This window comes from Xiphophorus couchianus, chromosome 19 (assembly GCF_001444195.1).
Source record: "Xiphophorus couchianus chromosome 19, X_couchianus-1.0, whole genome shotgun sequence".
NCBI classification, from domain to species: domain Eukaryota; kingdom Metazoa; phylum Chordata; class Actinopteri; order Cyprinodontiformes; family Poeciliidae; genus Xiphophorus; species Xiphophorus couchianus.
The window spans coordinates 16060444-16075282 of NC_040246.1; the positions used below are offsets into that span (position 1 = coordinate 16060444).

General features: G+C 39.4%; 1 protein-coding gene across 1 annotated transcript; it reads left to right on the plus strand.

Moving 5' to 3' along the window:
• Nucleotides 1–546: 546 nt before the first annotated feature.
• Nucleotides 547–12547, plus strand: exoc5 (exocyst complex component 5). Its single transcript, XM_028000789.1, has 18 exons — nucleotides 547–760; nucleotides 1108–1202; nucleotides 3354–3501; nucleotides 3669–3863; nucleotides 5508–5572; nucleotides 6507–6535; nucleotides 6632–6741; nucleotides 6885–6929; nucleotides 7044–7184; nucleotides 7263–7345; nucleotides 7424–7633; nucleotides 7728–7875; nucleotides 7964–8072; nucleotides 8924–9044; nucleotides 9129–9215; nucleotides 9312–9417; nucleotides 9535–9750; nucleotides 10632–12547. The coding sequence occupies exons 1-18, from the start codon at nucleotides 734–736 to the stop codon at nucleotides 10818–10820; spliced, it is 2124 nt and encodes a 707-aa protein (XP_027856590.1). The 5' UTR covers nucleotides 547–733; the 3' UTR covers nucleotides 10821–12547.
• Nucleotides 12548–14839: the final 2292 nt, after the last annotated feature.

Genomic DNA, 14839 nt, shown 5'->3' on the forward strand with positions numbered 1-14839 from the left:
TGGCCTCATCATCATGATATACAGGTGCTTGTCCTCAGCAGGAATAGCGGCTTCCCTATTCAGGTCAGGGTTAACTGGAAGATGGATGGAAATAAATTTAGGGCAATCTCTGAACTGTTAGAATGTGCTAAAGATCAAGGAACTTAAGAACAGCCTTAGACTGGCTGAGCTATTTTTTTGCAAAGAATATTTGACAAAATGTCTTTCTATGCAAAGATGGTAGACTAATGGTGGTACTGCAAAGAATATATTTCGGGTTCTAAATATTATATGTCACATTTTCCCAATATTATTTGAATACATTTTCAAAAACATTAATTTCCTTCCACTTCACAATTTTGCACTACTTTGTATTGTTATCACATAAAATCCTCCTGGTTCATAAAGTGACAAAATATGAAAAAGATAAATGGGTGTGAAAATTTCTTCAAAGCACTGTTGTTTATTTCCTCTTGCACAATATCGGTTCTCAGATGGGAATCTATTGCCAATTTGGCGCCATCTCAAAGAGCCGGCATATTAAGTCGGCTCAGCCTCGGACAGCACCTACTTGTCCCCACCCTTCTCTCCCATACAGGAAGCTGCATTTCTTTCAAGCTAGCTGTCAACAAAGGGGTAAAACTGAGAGAGAGAGAAAAAACAAACTCGAGCATTCGTCGGCGTGATAGCTGACTGTTGGTTGATTGGTTGTCTTAAAGCTTAATTTTGCGGGTTTGTCAGGGGAATCGTGAATATGGCGACCACCGCTCAGCTGTTCGAGGTAAAAACAACTGCAGTAAGCTATTCTAGCTAGCAGGCTAACTAATGGTCAACTGTTATAACGGCTGCTTAACGGTGCTGACTTTATTTATTTGTACAGTGTGTAAAGAAAGGTTTGCAACAACTTCTATAGCCAATACATGCTTGTTTTATTCAGCAAAACACAATGAAAAAGAGCAGCACTTTACATCTAGCTGGAGATGTCATTGTTTTTGACTGCGTGCAGGAGAATCACTGCTGGTTTTAAATGTTTTATGAGATCTTTTTGACTTTGCTCTGTGTAGATCTTATGGTTTGCTCATACTATGATCTGGTCTTCATTCATCTATGCTTTCTGCCCCCATGTAGGAGCCTTTTGACGCAGACGAGTACATTGAGAGGTTAGCATGGAGGACTCCAGGAGGAGGCTCTAAAGGAGGAGCTGAGGCGTTTGACCCCAAAAGGTAGCAAATAGATGCTTGTCAATCTGAGTAATGCCCCTATATATCATCTTACTTTAGTTGACTTTATCTTTTTATTATTATTATTTTATATGAAAGCACATTGACCAGCAGGCGTTTGTAAATGTGCATTTAGTGATTCACCAACTAGATATTTTCAGTCTAAAACAGATGTCCAGTTTTTCTTTGTGTATTAATTGCAAATTTCAGATTTGACAAATCCGTACTTCCTATTGTCATTGTTGAGACTAAAACAAATTCTGCAAGGTTGTTTTTTATCAACTTATTTGATTGGATTGTACCAAATGGAGAATGTTTTATATTACTGTTTGTTTTGAGATAACTTTGTTTCTGTGAAATATAATGGACATTTTGACCTTTACAAGGTAATTGAAGGCTTTGATGTAAGTGGAAATTGAGTTTTTAAAATACAATTTTTATCTGATTCTTTTTATTAAAGTTGAGAAAATGTGTAGAAATGTACACCATTGATTAATGTTTGTGTAAATTGAAATTGCTAGTAGTTCTTAGATTATTTTAGTGTTTAACCTGTCCTTTAAAATAAATGAAATTTAATCGGTACATTCCTATTTATTATGGATATAATTTATAATAAATCCATCAATTCCCTTCACTTCTATCACGTCAAGTAAAGTTTTTTTAATGAAAGAACATTCAACAAAATGCAGTCAACCTTTATGCTGTGCCTTTTAATAACATCAATATGTTAAGTGGGTTTAATCAAATCACTGTGAGACTCTGGGTTTTCTTATAAATTTCTAATCTTTTCTTGTAGGCAAACACTTATCCATTTGTGATTTCTGAAAGAAAAGCTTCATCACTTGTTACCTTTTAATAGTAAATAATATATATATTTAATGAAACTAACAAAGAGGTGCAAATGCAAAAAAGCCACATGGATGATGTCCATTAGATTAGCTCAGTTTTTTCCCCTTATTTTTCTCACATTAAAACAAAAATGTATGTTTTAAAACAAGTCTCTTTAAATAATTTAACGTGAAATTTGTTCAAAAGTTTCCTCCTGTTGTTTTTCAAATTATTTAACTTCATGATCATGGTAATAAAAATTGTTGAATCATGTTGTCCTCATTAAAATGCTCCCATTAGCAAAGTGTTGCAGTTGTTCATGTGACGCGTGTGGATCAGTCAGTAAAGTTTCTAAACTGAATTGTTGCTCAAGGTGCTTTGCATGACCAAAATAATGAATTTATTTTTAAGTAAATGCAAATTTACTTAAAACTAAATTAACAGATCCAAATAAAAACAAGTAGAATAAGATTGAAATGTTTTAAAATAATTTGGTATTTCATTTTGTTAAATGTTTTAGCCAATTTTGAATTTTATTTAATTCACTTTTTTTTATTAATTAAAAAACATTTTAGGTACCTTTTTATCTGTTGCAACTATTAATTGTGACTTTGTCTAAGAGTGTTAATCCTTACTACAGCACATCTCTGGTTCGTGTGCACTGATTTAGACGTTTTGATAGCTTGAAATAAATATGTTTACAAATCCTTTGCATGCTTTTCTCCCCACTTCTGTGATGTTTACACTTTGGGACAGAGTTGCATCCCATAAGCAAAAATGCCACACCAGTTTAACTTTGATCCAGATCCATTCCCACTTTATCTACTTCAACCACAAATTGTTGCCAGCACCTCCTCGGAAGCTCTTAGCGAGGAGTCAGCGGCGACGTGTCTGAGGAGGCCACCATACTGTGAGTCACCAGCCGGGAAAGCGAGTGTCTGTTGGGAGAGGATGGAAGATGACTTTAAGCTGCAGCCAGTGCTGAAGGAATTAGTCAGAAGATTATACACTCATCATTTTGGGATATTTCCTACTCCTTGAAATGTGGTGCTGACTTAGAACATTTGCTCTGTAGTCCTAATGGCACTTAAAATGCAGCTGACGAAGCTACTAGTTTTCTGAGCTTTTTAAGCCAAGGGAGCCAGGAATTAGACGATCAACATTATTCTGTAACTATTTACTGTATCTGTGAGGTCAGTGGGACAGATATAACCTTTTGCCAATCAGTGATTCCTTCACCTGAGGTGTATTGTTTCATGTTTTATCTGTTTTCCATTCACAAGTGGAAACTTCTGTCTGGACATATCTGCTTGTCCTCTGCAACAGGCTCTTGGATGAATTTAAGTGTCACATCGAGGAGCTGAAGCAACTGGATGAGAAGATCCAGCGGAAGGTGGAGAAGCTCGAGCATCAGTGTCATCGGGAAGCGAAGGAATTTGCCCACAAAGTGCAAGACCTGCAAAGAAGCAACCAAGTAGGTTGCTTACTTGAACACAAACACCCAAGTTTTGAACACAAAACTTAGATCAGGATTTGGAAATTATGAGATTTAAACCAGACAGTTTAAAACAACCCAGCTTATTATGTGACATATTATATGTTCTATTTATATCACCTTCTTTTGCTTTTATTTTCATTCAGGTGGCCTTTCAGCATTTTCAAGAGCTTGATGAGCACATCAGCTACGTGGCCACTAAGGTGTGTCACCTTGGCGACCAGCTTGAAGGGGTGAATACGCCCCGCCAAAGGGCCGTGGAGGCCCAGCGGCTCATGACGTACTTCAACGAGTTCTTAGACGGAGACCTACGCAGTGACGTCTTCCATAACCCAGAAAAGGTGAGGACGACATTGGGTGCGTGTGTGTTTGTGTATGCGTGTGAGACCACTGTTGAAGGCTCCTGCGGTGAGTATGAACAGGATTATGAGGTAACCCACCCTTGCTAATTTGTCAGGTTTATCCCCTTGGTTGGATCCCTCGGCTAATTTGGATTAATGGAACTGTCTGACAATAGCTGGTTGATTGATGAGCATGGATGTCAGGATGCGGATGTCAAAACTAATTGCATTTACTGTAGTTTGTCTTAGAGGGAGAATTTGATTGGTCTCCAGCTTTGTGTTATGAAGCCAGATGGTAGATGTAGGAGCAGTATAAACCATGCATGTTGCAGAGTCGAGTTGGTGTGAAAGAAGTAACTCTGACACCACAAAAACACAAAATCTTAATAAGTATTTTTGGTCTTGTTTCTAGTGCAAATATCTTAGTAGACTTGAAAGAAGACAAAACTAACTTACAAGTAACTTTTGAGCAAGATATAGGAGCTTGGCTTAAGTCAATAACTTTTTAATATTGATAAAAAAGTTATAAGTGAAATAATCTCCCAGTGAAACTAGGACTTTTTTTGTATCAATTTTAATGATTTTTTGACTTACAACAAGCTTCTGTTTCTTGTTGAAAGTTACTTGTAAGTTGGTTTTGTCTTATTTCAAATGTACTAAGATATTTGCACTAGAAACTGGACCAAAAATACTTGGTAAGATTTTGTGTTTTGCAGTGTAAAAGTTTGATTTTGTAGTTTTGTCATGATAGTCAACTTTGAATTATTCAGATTTAACAGGAACTTGATTTGAAGTTGGGGGGTCAATCCTATAGACTGAAGCTTGAGATGGTGCTGGTATACCAGAAAGGCATGCAAAAATATCTGTCCAGATTCCGTTTCCTGAGCATACCTCCATATGAGGGGGAAATGGGAAAGCTGCAAGTGAATAGCTGAAGGGGGATGGCTTTGCTAATCCTTCTGAAAGGGAGGGCTGGGCCGCCAGCGTGGAGACAAGTGCTGCTAAACCCTGACTGCAGGGAGACGGCTACATTACTTACATGGGATTTAGCTAATCTTAGCTGGGGGACAGATACTTAGAAAACCTTCGCCGAGCAGAAAGGCTGGATCCTCCTCACGGGAGCAGAGTAATGATGTTAGCTGAGGCAGGCATCTGCGGGAACAGAGGAGTTGCGGACGGTGGGCCTTTCGTAGGTCTGGGGCTTTTACAGCCGATGTGTGCGGGCGGTGGGGTGGGGAGGGAGTGTTCTCGATAGGGCCTCCTTTTTTACACAGATATCCCTGGCCGGACAGATTATTGAAAGCGATTTAGCCTCCTGTGGGATTACAGTCCATTCAGAAAAGACGTGCCAGTAAAGAGCTGGATGTGCTGCTAAGTCAGGACTGCTGCTGCTGCTGCCAATGCCCAGGTGAGCGCAGCCTGTCTGTTATCAGCTTCCTGTTTAACACAGGAAGGTGGAGGAAGGTTGCTCTAAGATGATGATCCCTCAAGTGGAGACGCCGCCAGCGGCCTGCCCACTTTCTGTCTGGATGTCCACCTCACGTGGTTCTGTTGTGCTATCTCTCTTTTTCCACCTCACCTGACATTTCCTCTCTCTTGCTCGCCAACACTCACACCTGCGCTGTCTCTTTCTGTAACCCTCAGATTAAGGAGGCTGCTGATATCATTCAGAAGCTGCATCTCATTGCCCAGGAGCTCCCATTCGACAGGTGAGTCAGGCGTCCTGGAGGCAGCTTTAGAACAGAGCGCTGTCAAGCAACAGAAAGGTGGTGTATTACTCACAACTTTATGCAGAAGTATTCAGCCTCTTGAACTTTTTCATGTCTTGTCACATCATAAGCATAAAAGTTATGGACTTTTATGTGATAGACCAACACAAAGTGGATGAAAATACATTCCTTATTAGGGAGTGTTTCATCTCTCCCTGAGTCAATACTTACAGCTCCAAGCTCAGTTACTCATCTATAGACTGAATAATTTTTGCTTATTCTTTTTTGCAAAATAGCTCAAGTTCAGTCAGATTGGATTGAGAAAATCAAGTTTTCAAGTATTGCCACGAATTCTCAGTCAGATTCAGGTCTGAATGCTGACTGGTAACACATTAAGACGCTTTGATCTAAACCAGGAATCTGCAACTTTTACAGTCCAAACAGCCTTTTTGTCCTCAGTGCAGCTAAAAAAATATATATTTTTTTTGATAAACATCTACAGTGGAAAGTTTATTTTAAAGAACCACTATTTTCTTTGTTTTAAAATAAAGAAAAACATGAAACCCTTTCAAAAAGAGAATGGATATTTTGTTTCTATGGAATGTTGGTGTGAAAAATGTTATAATGAAAAGCACAATTTAGAATGGGGGGAAAATTGATCTAAAAGCCTTATTGGTGCTTCATGTGTCATTCTATTTTGAACATTTAATGCATTCATTCCATAAAAAATGAAAAACTGTTATTATATCATATTTGAAAACAGTAGTTGATTCTTTATCATTTCCAAAGTTATTAAGAGCCGTTGTGGATAATCCTAAGGGCCACTTGCAGCTCCAGACCGACAGCTTGGAGGCCCCTGACTGAAACCAGTCCATTACTGCTATTGCAGTTGTTTTCAAAGATCATGATCATTTTTCCTTTGTGTGTATCACAGGTTTGCAGATGTCAAGGCAAAAATAGCAAGTAAGTTTTTACTCCACTTCCGTCTTTTGAGAATAGCCAAAGGTGGCCGCATTGAATATTGCTTTTATGTTTGTGTTTGTTTTTATTTGTGCCTAGGTAAATATCACGACCTGGAGCGACAGTTGATCCAGGAGTTCACTGCAGCCCAGCGCAGAGGGGAAATTGGTCGCATGCGGGAGGTTGCAGCAGTTCTCTTACATTTCAAGGTGACCTAGGAAGATGTATTTGTTTTGTTGGTGTTTATATAGTGAAAAACATTACTTATAGGTATTTTAGTATAGCTTTTAAAGGCCTCATCTATGCACTTTAAAGTTGCTGGAAGAGTAACATCTGTGTCTTTCTTTTGAAGGGTTATGCACATTGTGTGGATGTCTACATAAAGCAATGTCAAGAAGTAAGAGTTTGATTTTCTTTTAACATGTTATCTCGTTTGTTTCCGTGTTAGATAAAAACATTACAAGCTCTTTACCTTTCTATCTATTTTTATTTTTTTACTCTCTGTCCTTAGGGTGCCTACATGAGGAATGATGTGTTTGAAGACACAGCAGCTCTCTGCCAGAGGGTCAACAAGCAGGTGGGAGAGGTCTTCAGCAGTCCGGAGACGGTCATGGCCAAACTCATCCAAAACATCTTCGACAACAAGCTGCAGGTACTTTTTCAGTGATTCATTCACTTGTTCGTATTTAAGTTGTTTTTTGTTTTTTTTTAACTTCCTATGTCCCCACAGGCTCATGTTAGGGAAAAACTGGATGAGACTCGGCATTCAGATGTAGAGCAGTACCTAAAGAACCTCTACGACCTTTACACCAGGTGACAAGTTGCTCACTTGCTGTTTCATGAATTTCATTCATGTGTAATCGTACTTATTTTACATCTCAATGTTTCCAGGACGACAGCGTTAGCCACAAAGCTGACAGAGTTCAACCTGGGCTCAGATAAGCACACATTCCTGTCCAAGCTTATAAAGAACATCTTTTCCTCTTACCTGGAAAGTTACATCAACATGGAAAGGGACTACCTTCGCAGTCGAGGCGCTATGATTCTGCAGCGATACTACGACTCCAAGAACCACCAGAAGCGTTCGATCGGCTCGGGCAGGTCGGATTTTCACCTGCAGTTTGAAGCATTTCTGTAAGCTTTTTTTTTGCTCTGCGTTTTGCAAGAAATGAGAAACGTTGCTGTGTTTGTGCAGTATCCAAGAACTGAAGGAGCGGATCAGACAGCGGACCAATCTTCCACTGGGTCCAAGTATCGACACCCATGGGGAGACCTTCCTGTCCCCAGAACTGGTCGTCAACCTGTTACAGGAGACGCGTCATGCCTTTGAGAGATGCCACAAGGTTAATCTTCTCTACTTCCTCCATTTAACTGATGCTTTCATGTTTTCTAATTAAATGAAATGATTGGTTTTCTTTGAATGCTGCACAGCTTTCAGATCCGCCTGATCTGCCCAAGAATGCCTTCTCAATCTTCCTCCTGCTGGTTGAACATCTGTGTGTGGAGCACATTGATTATGCCTTGGAGATCGGCCTGGCAGGTACTCCCGTCCGTCCTCATGAGAGTAAACAATGTCTGTTTACTATTACATACAGTGAAACATTTACATACACTCATCACTGGAGTAAATATCACATGAATTCAGGACAAACACCTTCAAGGGTTTTAAATATCTAAAATTAGAGAGCCAATATTTTTGATTTATTGCAGAGTTTATCTTGTCCACATAGGATATAAATGAGGCGCTCAACCTCACAAATATGCATACAACACCTGTATGTTTGGATAAAAGTTCATATGGAAATTGCAGAAAAAAGCAAAACAGATTTTGTAGCTATTAGTAAACTTTAAAATTCTATACTAAAAACAAAGTAAAAACTTTTTCTGTAACATTTCAGTAATATCTTTAAGTGATTATCGCACCACACTAATGTTAAATGTTGCTAATGTTAGTCTAGCTAAACATAAAAAAAAATTTCCATCTTATTACTCAAGTGAAAGTACCTCTTCAAGAGGAATATAAATTCTAAATAATGGAAAGTTGTGGATGGTAAAAAGAAAGATGAGGTAGCTGAATAATTTTAGTCTGAGCTGGTGATTTTCACGTAATGTGATCCTGCTTACTAACTGCGATATGTTTATGCTGAGGCAGCTCCAGACAAATGAAAGAAGCTGTGTTTTATTCTTGGCAGTCACCTGAGACACCAAGCAAAAAGCTGTCAAACACAGCTCTTTTTTTTATTATTATTATTATACTGTACTGTTAACCGAATGGGAAATGACGGACATCATGCTACATCGGGAACTTTACAAAACGCTGCATTTTGTAAAAATTTTCCTTTTTGAATGATGTCATATGCTTTACTGCCTTTACTTATGATTTCCTTTCAGCGATTCCCTCATCTGATGCAAAAAATGCCAACCTCTACTTCCTAGATGTGGTTCAGCAAGCAAACTCTATCTTTCATTTGTTTGACAAGCAGTTTAATGACCAGCTCATGCCTCTAATAAGGTCAGTTACAACCAAAAGAGCCTCTTACAAATTATAGTTCCTGTCAATTCACCCAAAAATGTGCTTTCTGTAATCTGTCTGCAGCTCCTCTCCAAAGTTGGCCGAGTGTTTGCATAAGAAAAAGGAGGTGATAGAACAAATGGAAGTGAAACTGGACACTGGAATTGACAGGTTGGTGTGTTTACATTTTTTTTCCTGTTTGTCCCATATAACTACTATTTGGCCAGTAAAAATACATTTTATGGTCAATTTTGTTTTTACACACAGAACATTAAACTGCATGGTGGGACAGATGAAACACATCCTGACAGAGCAGAAGAAAACCGACTTCAGGCCCGAGGACGAGAACAACGTCATGATCCAGTACACTACTGTAAGAGACGCTGAACTCTCATGCAAAGCTCAACATATGCTGCTAGTCTAACACGCCTTGTTGTTCCTAAGCTACAGATCGGTAGATTCTCCTGTTTTTATTCTGTTTCTCGGACAGGCCTGCTCCAAGGTCTGCGGCTATGTCAGCAAACAAGTGGAACACGTTCGGAAGTCCATGGACGGGAAAAACGTGGACACGGTACTGGCGGAACTGGGCGTCCGTTTTCACAGACTCATCCACGAGCATTTACAGCAGTTCAGCTACAGCTCCATGGGAGGCATGCTGGCCATCTGCGATGTGGCTGAATACAGACGATGCGCCAAGGACTTCAGAGTGAGTGAAGGGACAAAGGTCCAAAATACTCTAGTCACAGGCCAAACTTGGTTTTGCCCTTTCAGGCCTTAATTTCTATTTGTTTATATTCATAAATTCACCAAAACAGTTGTGGTTAATGGTTACAGAGCAAATGAAGTTTAAAAATTACACATTTCTACTGATATATAGCATATAGATCACTTTATGGATATTAAAATATTATTAAAAAGTTCCTTGATTTTTAGTAAGTTTATCTAAAAATTCATTTTTATTCATCATTAGACAAAATGATTTTTGATGATTATGACTTACAACTAATGAAAAGAAAAAAACTGTTTGTCAGAAAATGGGACTATTGCATAAAACCATTAAAAATTACTTTTAATACAGAAATATTAGCCTACTCAATGAATTTTAATGCACTTTACAACACACTTGGTCTGTGGTCCATTTTGGGGTCAATTGCTGCAGTGCAGGGTGCCGTGGAGGCGATCAGCCTGTGGCTCTGCTAAGGCGTTAAAGACACACCCATGTCCTCAATGTGTGTCTGTGTGTGGTGCCTCATGGAGTCCATGTGAATCTCCCCCAGACTTTTAACCAGCCTTTGGTTGACAATTCTCACGAGTGTGGTAGTGCGCTTTTTTTTAAACCACGCTTTTTTTTTTTTTTCTTTCTACTCAACTTCCTATAAATATGTTTAGATCAAGCTCTCTGAACATCCAGCTTCTTTAGCTGAGTTGTAGTTGTTGCTGCTATTGGACAGATGTCAGTCAGCAGTCTTAACTTTATTGTTCTTATATGATTTTTCTGAGAAACATAATTTTGGCTTTTTGTTAGCTGTAAGCTAATCTTCCATTGAAGATGTAGTTTCTGAACCGTTTCTGCCTGTCTGTCCTCAGGTCCCTCTCGTGCTGCAGCTCTTTGACACGCTCCACTCCCTCTGTAACCTGCTGGTCGTTGCACCTGACAACCTGAAGCAAGTCTGTTCAGGTGAGCAGCTCACCAATCTGGATCGCAACCTCTTGCACGCCTTCGTCCAGCTAAGAGTGGACTACCGCTCAGCAAGACTGGGCCGTCATTTCAGCTAATGACTCTTTAAAGACCTACTGTACTCCGTCCAGGGAAAAAAAAAATAATGATGCCTCCTGAAGATACTAATTGTCAATCGGTCTGTCTCCTTCAAACAGACCACACCGATTGGGAAGCCAATACTCCTTGAATGTGGGAATTTTACCCTTTTGTTTTTCTTTATTTCTGTAAAAGGATGAGATATAAGTATTTGTTGATCTTGAATCAATTTTGTTTTTAAATACTAATCATTGACAAATTTATGTTATAAGTGAATTTCTTATGTTTGTGCTTGCATAAAAAATCACTTTGCTTGTGCCAAATATTTAAATTCTGTGGTTGAACTTCTGCACAGGATTTGGCTCTGAAGCAGCTTTAAAGGGAGACTTCCTGTCAAGTCAGACATCCGTGCTGTAGTTTTCACTTAAAATGGTGGAAACTTACTTATTTTGCTGAAATATTTAGTGATCAGAAAGCTCTGTGAAACTAGAGAAGTAGCTACGCTCTAAGAGGAACGTCTAGAAGCAAGAGCAATTGCATTCATAATCTGCTGCTGCTTCTTCTGTCCCAGTATCTGAGGTAAAAGTAAAACATCGCAAAGATAACCCTTAACTCTGACCACACAGTCTGCATCTATTCTTTACATTTCAGTAGCGAATAAAGCATTAGTCAGAAACACTTATTTCAGATCTTAGTACTCAATATACATGTAACTCAGGTATGTGTCTGTAAAACCTACATTTCAGTTTAAACTAACACACAGTATGGATTGTTTTGTACTTCTTTTTTTTTTAAAGCATCCAAGTTTATCAAAAGTAATGTAATTGTAACTTTGACATATAACGAAGTGGGGATGGGTGATGTTGAGGTAAAAATCATAATGTTATGCAGTATTTATTGCAGTAAAAGGAAAAATTCCCCTCGTTGCTTACAGTCAAGGCCTCAGAAGCGTAAATACTTGTAAAAAAAATATAAAGAGGAACAAATCCTTTGTCACATAGACATTAAGGTGCTGCAGCTGTACTACTGAACCTCGAATATTAACAGAATTCACTTGTGTTTTCAAAAATATCAATTGAATTTATTATAAACACTACATCATAAATCTTATCAGAAATTATTTTTTACCCATATAACATCGTGATAATTCCCCAACCCTTTCACAAAGTACATTCTTTTGGCTCAACAGACAAAGTTCAACAGACAAAGTGGTCGACAAGTTTAAAAAAATATTAACAGATTCCAGCCAAGTCAGCGGTGCTTTGCACTCTGAAATGACAAGCAAGGCAGACTTTGCTTATGTCTGTGCGTAGCGGCCACATGAGGACATTGTGACTTGTTGGACGCCATGATGGAAGCAGACAGGCCTGAGAATCCCTCTCTGGAGGGTCTGGGTGGTCCCTCACAGTTCAGATCGGTGCGATGGGTCACTGAGTGTGCGGCTCCGTAATTGCACAGATCAACACTTGCTCAGTCTGCGGTGCGCGAAGTCCAAGACATTGTTCATCTGATCTGCGGCGTTTCTGGGTCAGAGGAGGCTGAAATGTTGATCTCCAGTGATTAGGGAAACAAACTGAACTTAAAAGGGACTTCTTCACACACACGGCTTACTGGAGGTCCACGTTAGCTGCCCTCTTCCCAAGAAAAAGAAGGATCGCGCTCCTGATGTCTGGAACTATCTGCTGCTCCCATTGTACTGCTGTTTACCGTGATTACTGATTCAATAAAGATGCATTTTATTATTCAACTCTGGATATCTTTCATATTTTGAGAGCTGTGAATAGAAAGTTTGCCTTGGTCTCTTTCTTCCTCTCTCTGTGTGAATGTCACTTTCAAAGTGAGATGAAAAACACTCCTCCTTTCTGTAGAAGTCATCAAGTATTCATAGGAATTCTTGCCACCAGAGTAAAGTTCTTTCTTCGACTTCAGGAAGTGAGCAGAGCCGGGGGGGATTAGATCTGTACGAGCTGATGAATTGTGTGCAGTAGTCATGAACTGGGGGAGAGCAGCGGAGATAGAGACGGCTCAGAGCTCAGCTCCAGCGCCGGCTGGTTAGTGTTGTGTAGAAGGTACACACAGAGCTGCGCAAGTTCAAACAACATAATTAATTAGGCTAATATTAATATTATCAATGCCACATAAATTCAATTCTCTCTGTCCTAATCACAGCTAGATAGCTTGTAAAAATTATTTTGTTAGGCCCTGATGCAAACAGCGGGTATTTTCCAAACATTTGAGAACTATTTGTTTTTGCGGCGATTAATGTGCGTGACTCGGGAAGGGGTTGGGGGAGCGGAGCCCGGCCAGAGACGATAACTGGCGTGCAGACAGAGGCAGCGGCGCAGCGTGGCCCCGGGGACTCCCAGCATGGGCACATGGAGGAGGTGGAGGGATGGGGGCTTTCGAGGGGGGAGGGCGGGTGTTTGAGCAGGTGGAGGGGATTAGTAATATTGTCAACACTGGAGAGGTGGATAAGACTGTACCCCCTTAATCGTCAGTTTGAGCAACTCTTGCATACGTGGAAACATAAAGACTTCAGTGCAACTTAGAGTTGGACTGATTCTGGTTAAAATGGCCCAGCTTGTAAAAGTATTTGTATTTGGTCACCTTAGAACCACAAACGTTGTTCCTAAAGCATTTTCTTACTCTGCTCCGTCAATCTGGACCAGCAGGGCCTGAATCCACTTTGATTCCTTTTGGACACTTTAAATTTCTGTTAACAGGAAGACAAAAATATAAATCTTATGAAACTTGTTCATTTAATTGAGTCAAAATTCTTAATTATGTGTATCATTGCTGTTTTTGTAAGTCCTGTTTTGTTTTTTCAAAGTGGGTCTTCTTAATGAGTACTTGGATCTCAGTGAGACAAACTATATAATTCAGATCAAACTTATAAAAATGTATACTATTTGATTTTATTTAATATCCTAAAGTATCACAAAACAGTGAAGCGGAAGAAAATTCTTGTGTTTTCTTTAGACAAACAATAGTTTATCCTGTTATTTAAAGTTAGCTCAGGTATAATGAGTGGAAAGAAAGAGTAAGGCACAAACTCTTCAACATCTTGAACTTAAAAGAAACTTACACTGTCTCTGAATTATCTCCGGTATTTGTTTACTCTGGTATTTCCTCTGCCAGATAAGTCATCAACCAGCATTTCCTGTTTTGTCCACTCCATCTGCACATCCAGTTATTCCTCCTCACATCCCATAAATCCTTGCTTTCGGCACATTTTTGCTCCCCCATCTGGGCTGGGCCACTCTGCCTCCTGGAGCACTGACAATAAAGCATTACAGCAGTCAATCCATGTCAACAGCAGCTTTGCTTAATTCCTGCTAAACACGTTTAAACTAAATCTTCACCTAATGATGCATAATGATTTGCTCTTCACTGTGCTGATGGCTCATATCTGTTTATTTCCCCACTCCAGTGGAAAGGATGACTCAGGTGGACTTGTTGTGGAAGGCGATTGGGATCATTTGCAAGGCCTCGTATAGTCTTGGCACCCTTTAACTTTTTGTTATATTTTGTAGTGTTGCATCCACAAACTTCAGTGTGTTTGGAATGTTTTTTTCCCCCCAGGACAACACAAAGTAGTGCATTGTGAAGAGGAAGGAAAGGATACATAGAAATCTATGAAATATGACATGAATTTCTACCAAGCCCCTCATTTTTACCCACTCCTCTTCATATTTCCTCAATTTTTTTGTTTCATTGCTGATTTTCAACTGGATTTAGATGTAACACATGAATATAATCTGATCTGAACCATTTCATCATAGCTCTGGCTGCATGTTTAGAGTCATTGTCCTAGTGAACTGTGAACTTCCTTCCCAGTCTCAAGTCTTTTTCAGCATCTAACTGGTTTTCTTTCAGGATTGCCCTCCATTTGGTTCCATCCATTTTATATGACTCTGCTGAAAGAAAAAAACCCAAAAACATTTCCACAGCATGATGCTGCCACTGCCATACTGTGTTCAGCGGGATCTTCACTGTTAGTTTTCCACCGCACGTAGCACCCGTGCTACGTACGAGCTTC

Excerpts from the sequence above, each read along its gene's own strand:
- exoc5 (XM_028000789.1), top strand. The coding sequence starts at position 734 with ATGGCGACCACCGCTCAGCTGTTCGAG. Across the intron at positions 761-1,107 it reads CCACCGCTCAGCTGTTCGAG|GAGCCTTTTGACGCAGACGA; the intron begins GTAAAAACAACT and ends GCCCCCATGTAG. Across the intron at positions 5,573-6,506 it reads CAGGAGCTCCCATTCGACAG|GTTTGCAGATGTCAAGGCAA; the intron begins GTGAGTCAGGCG and ends TGTGTATCACAG.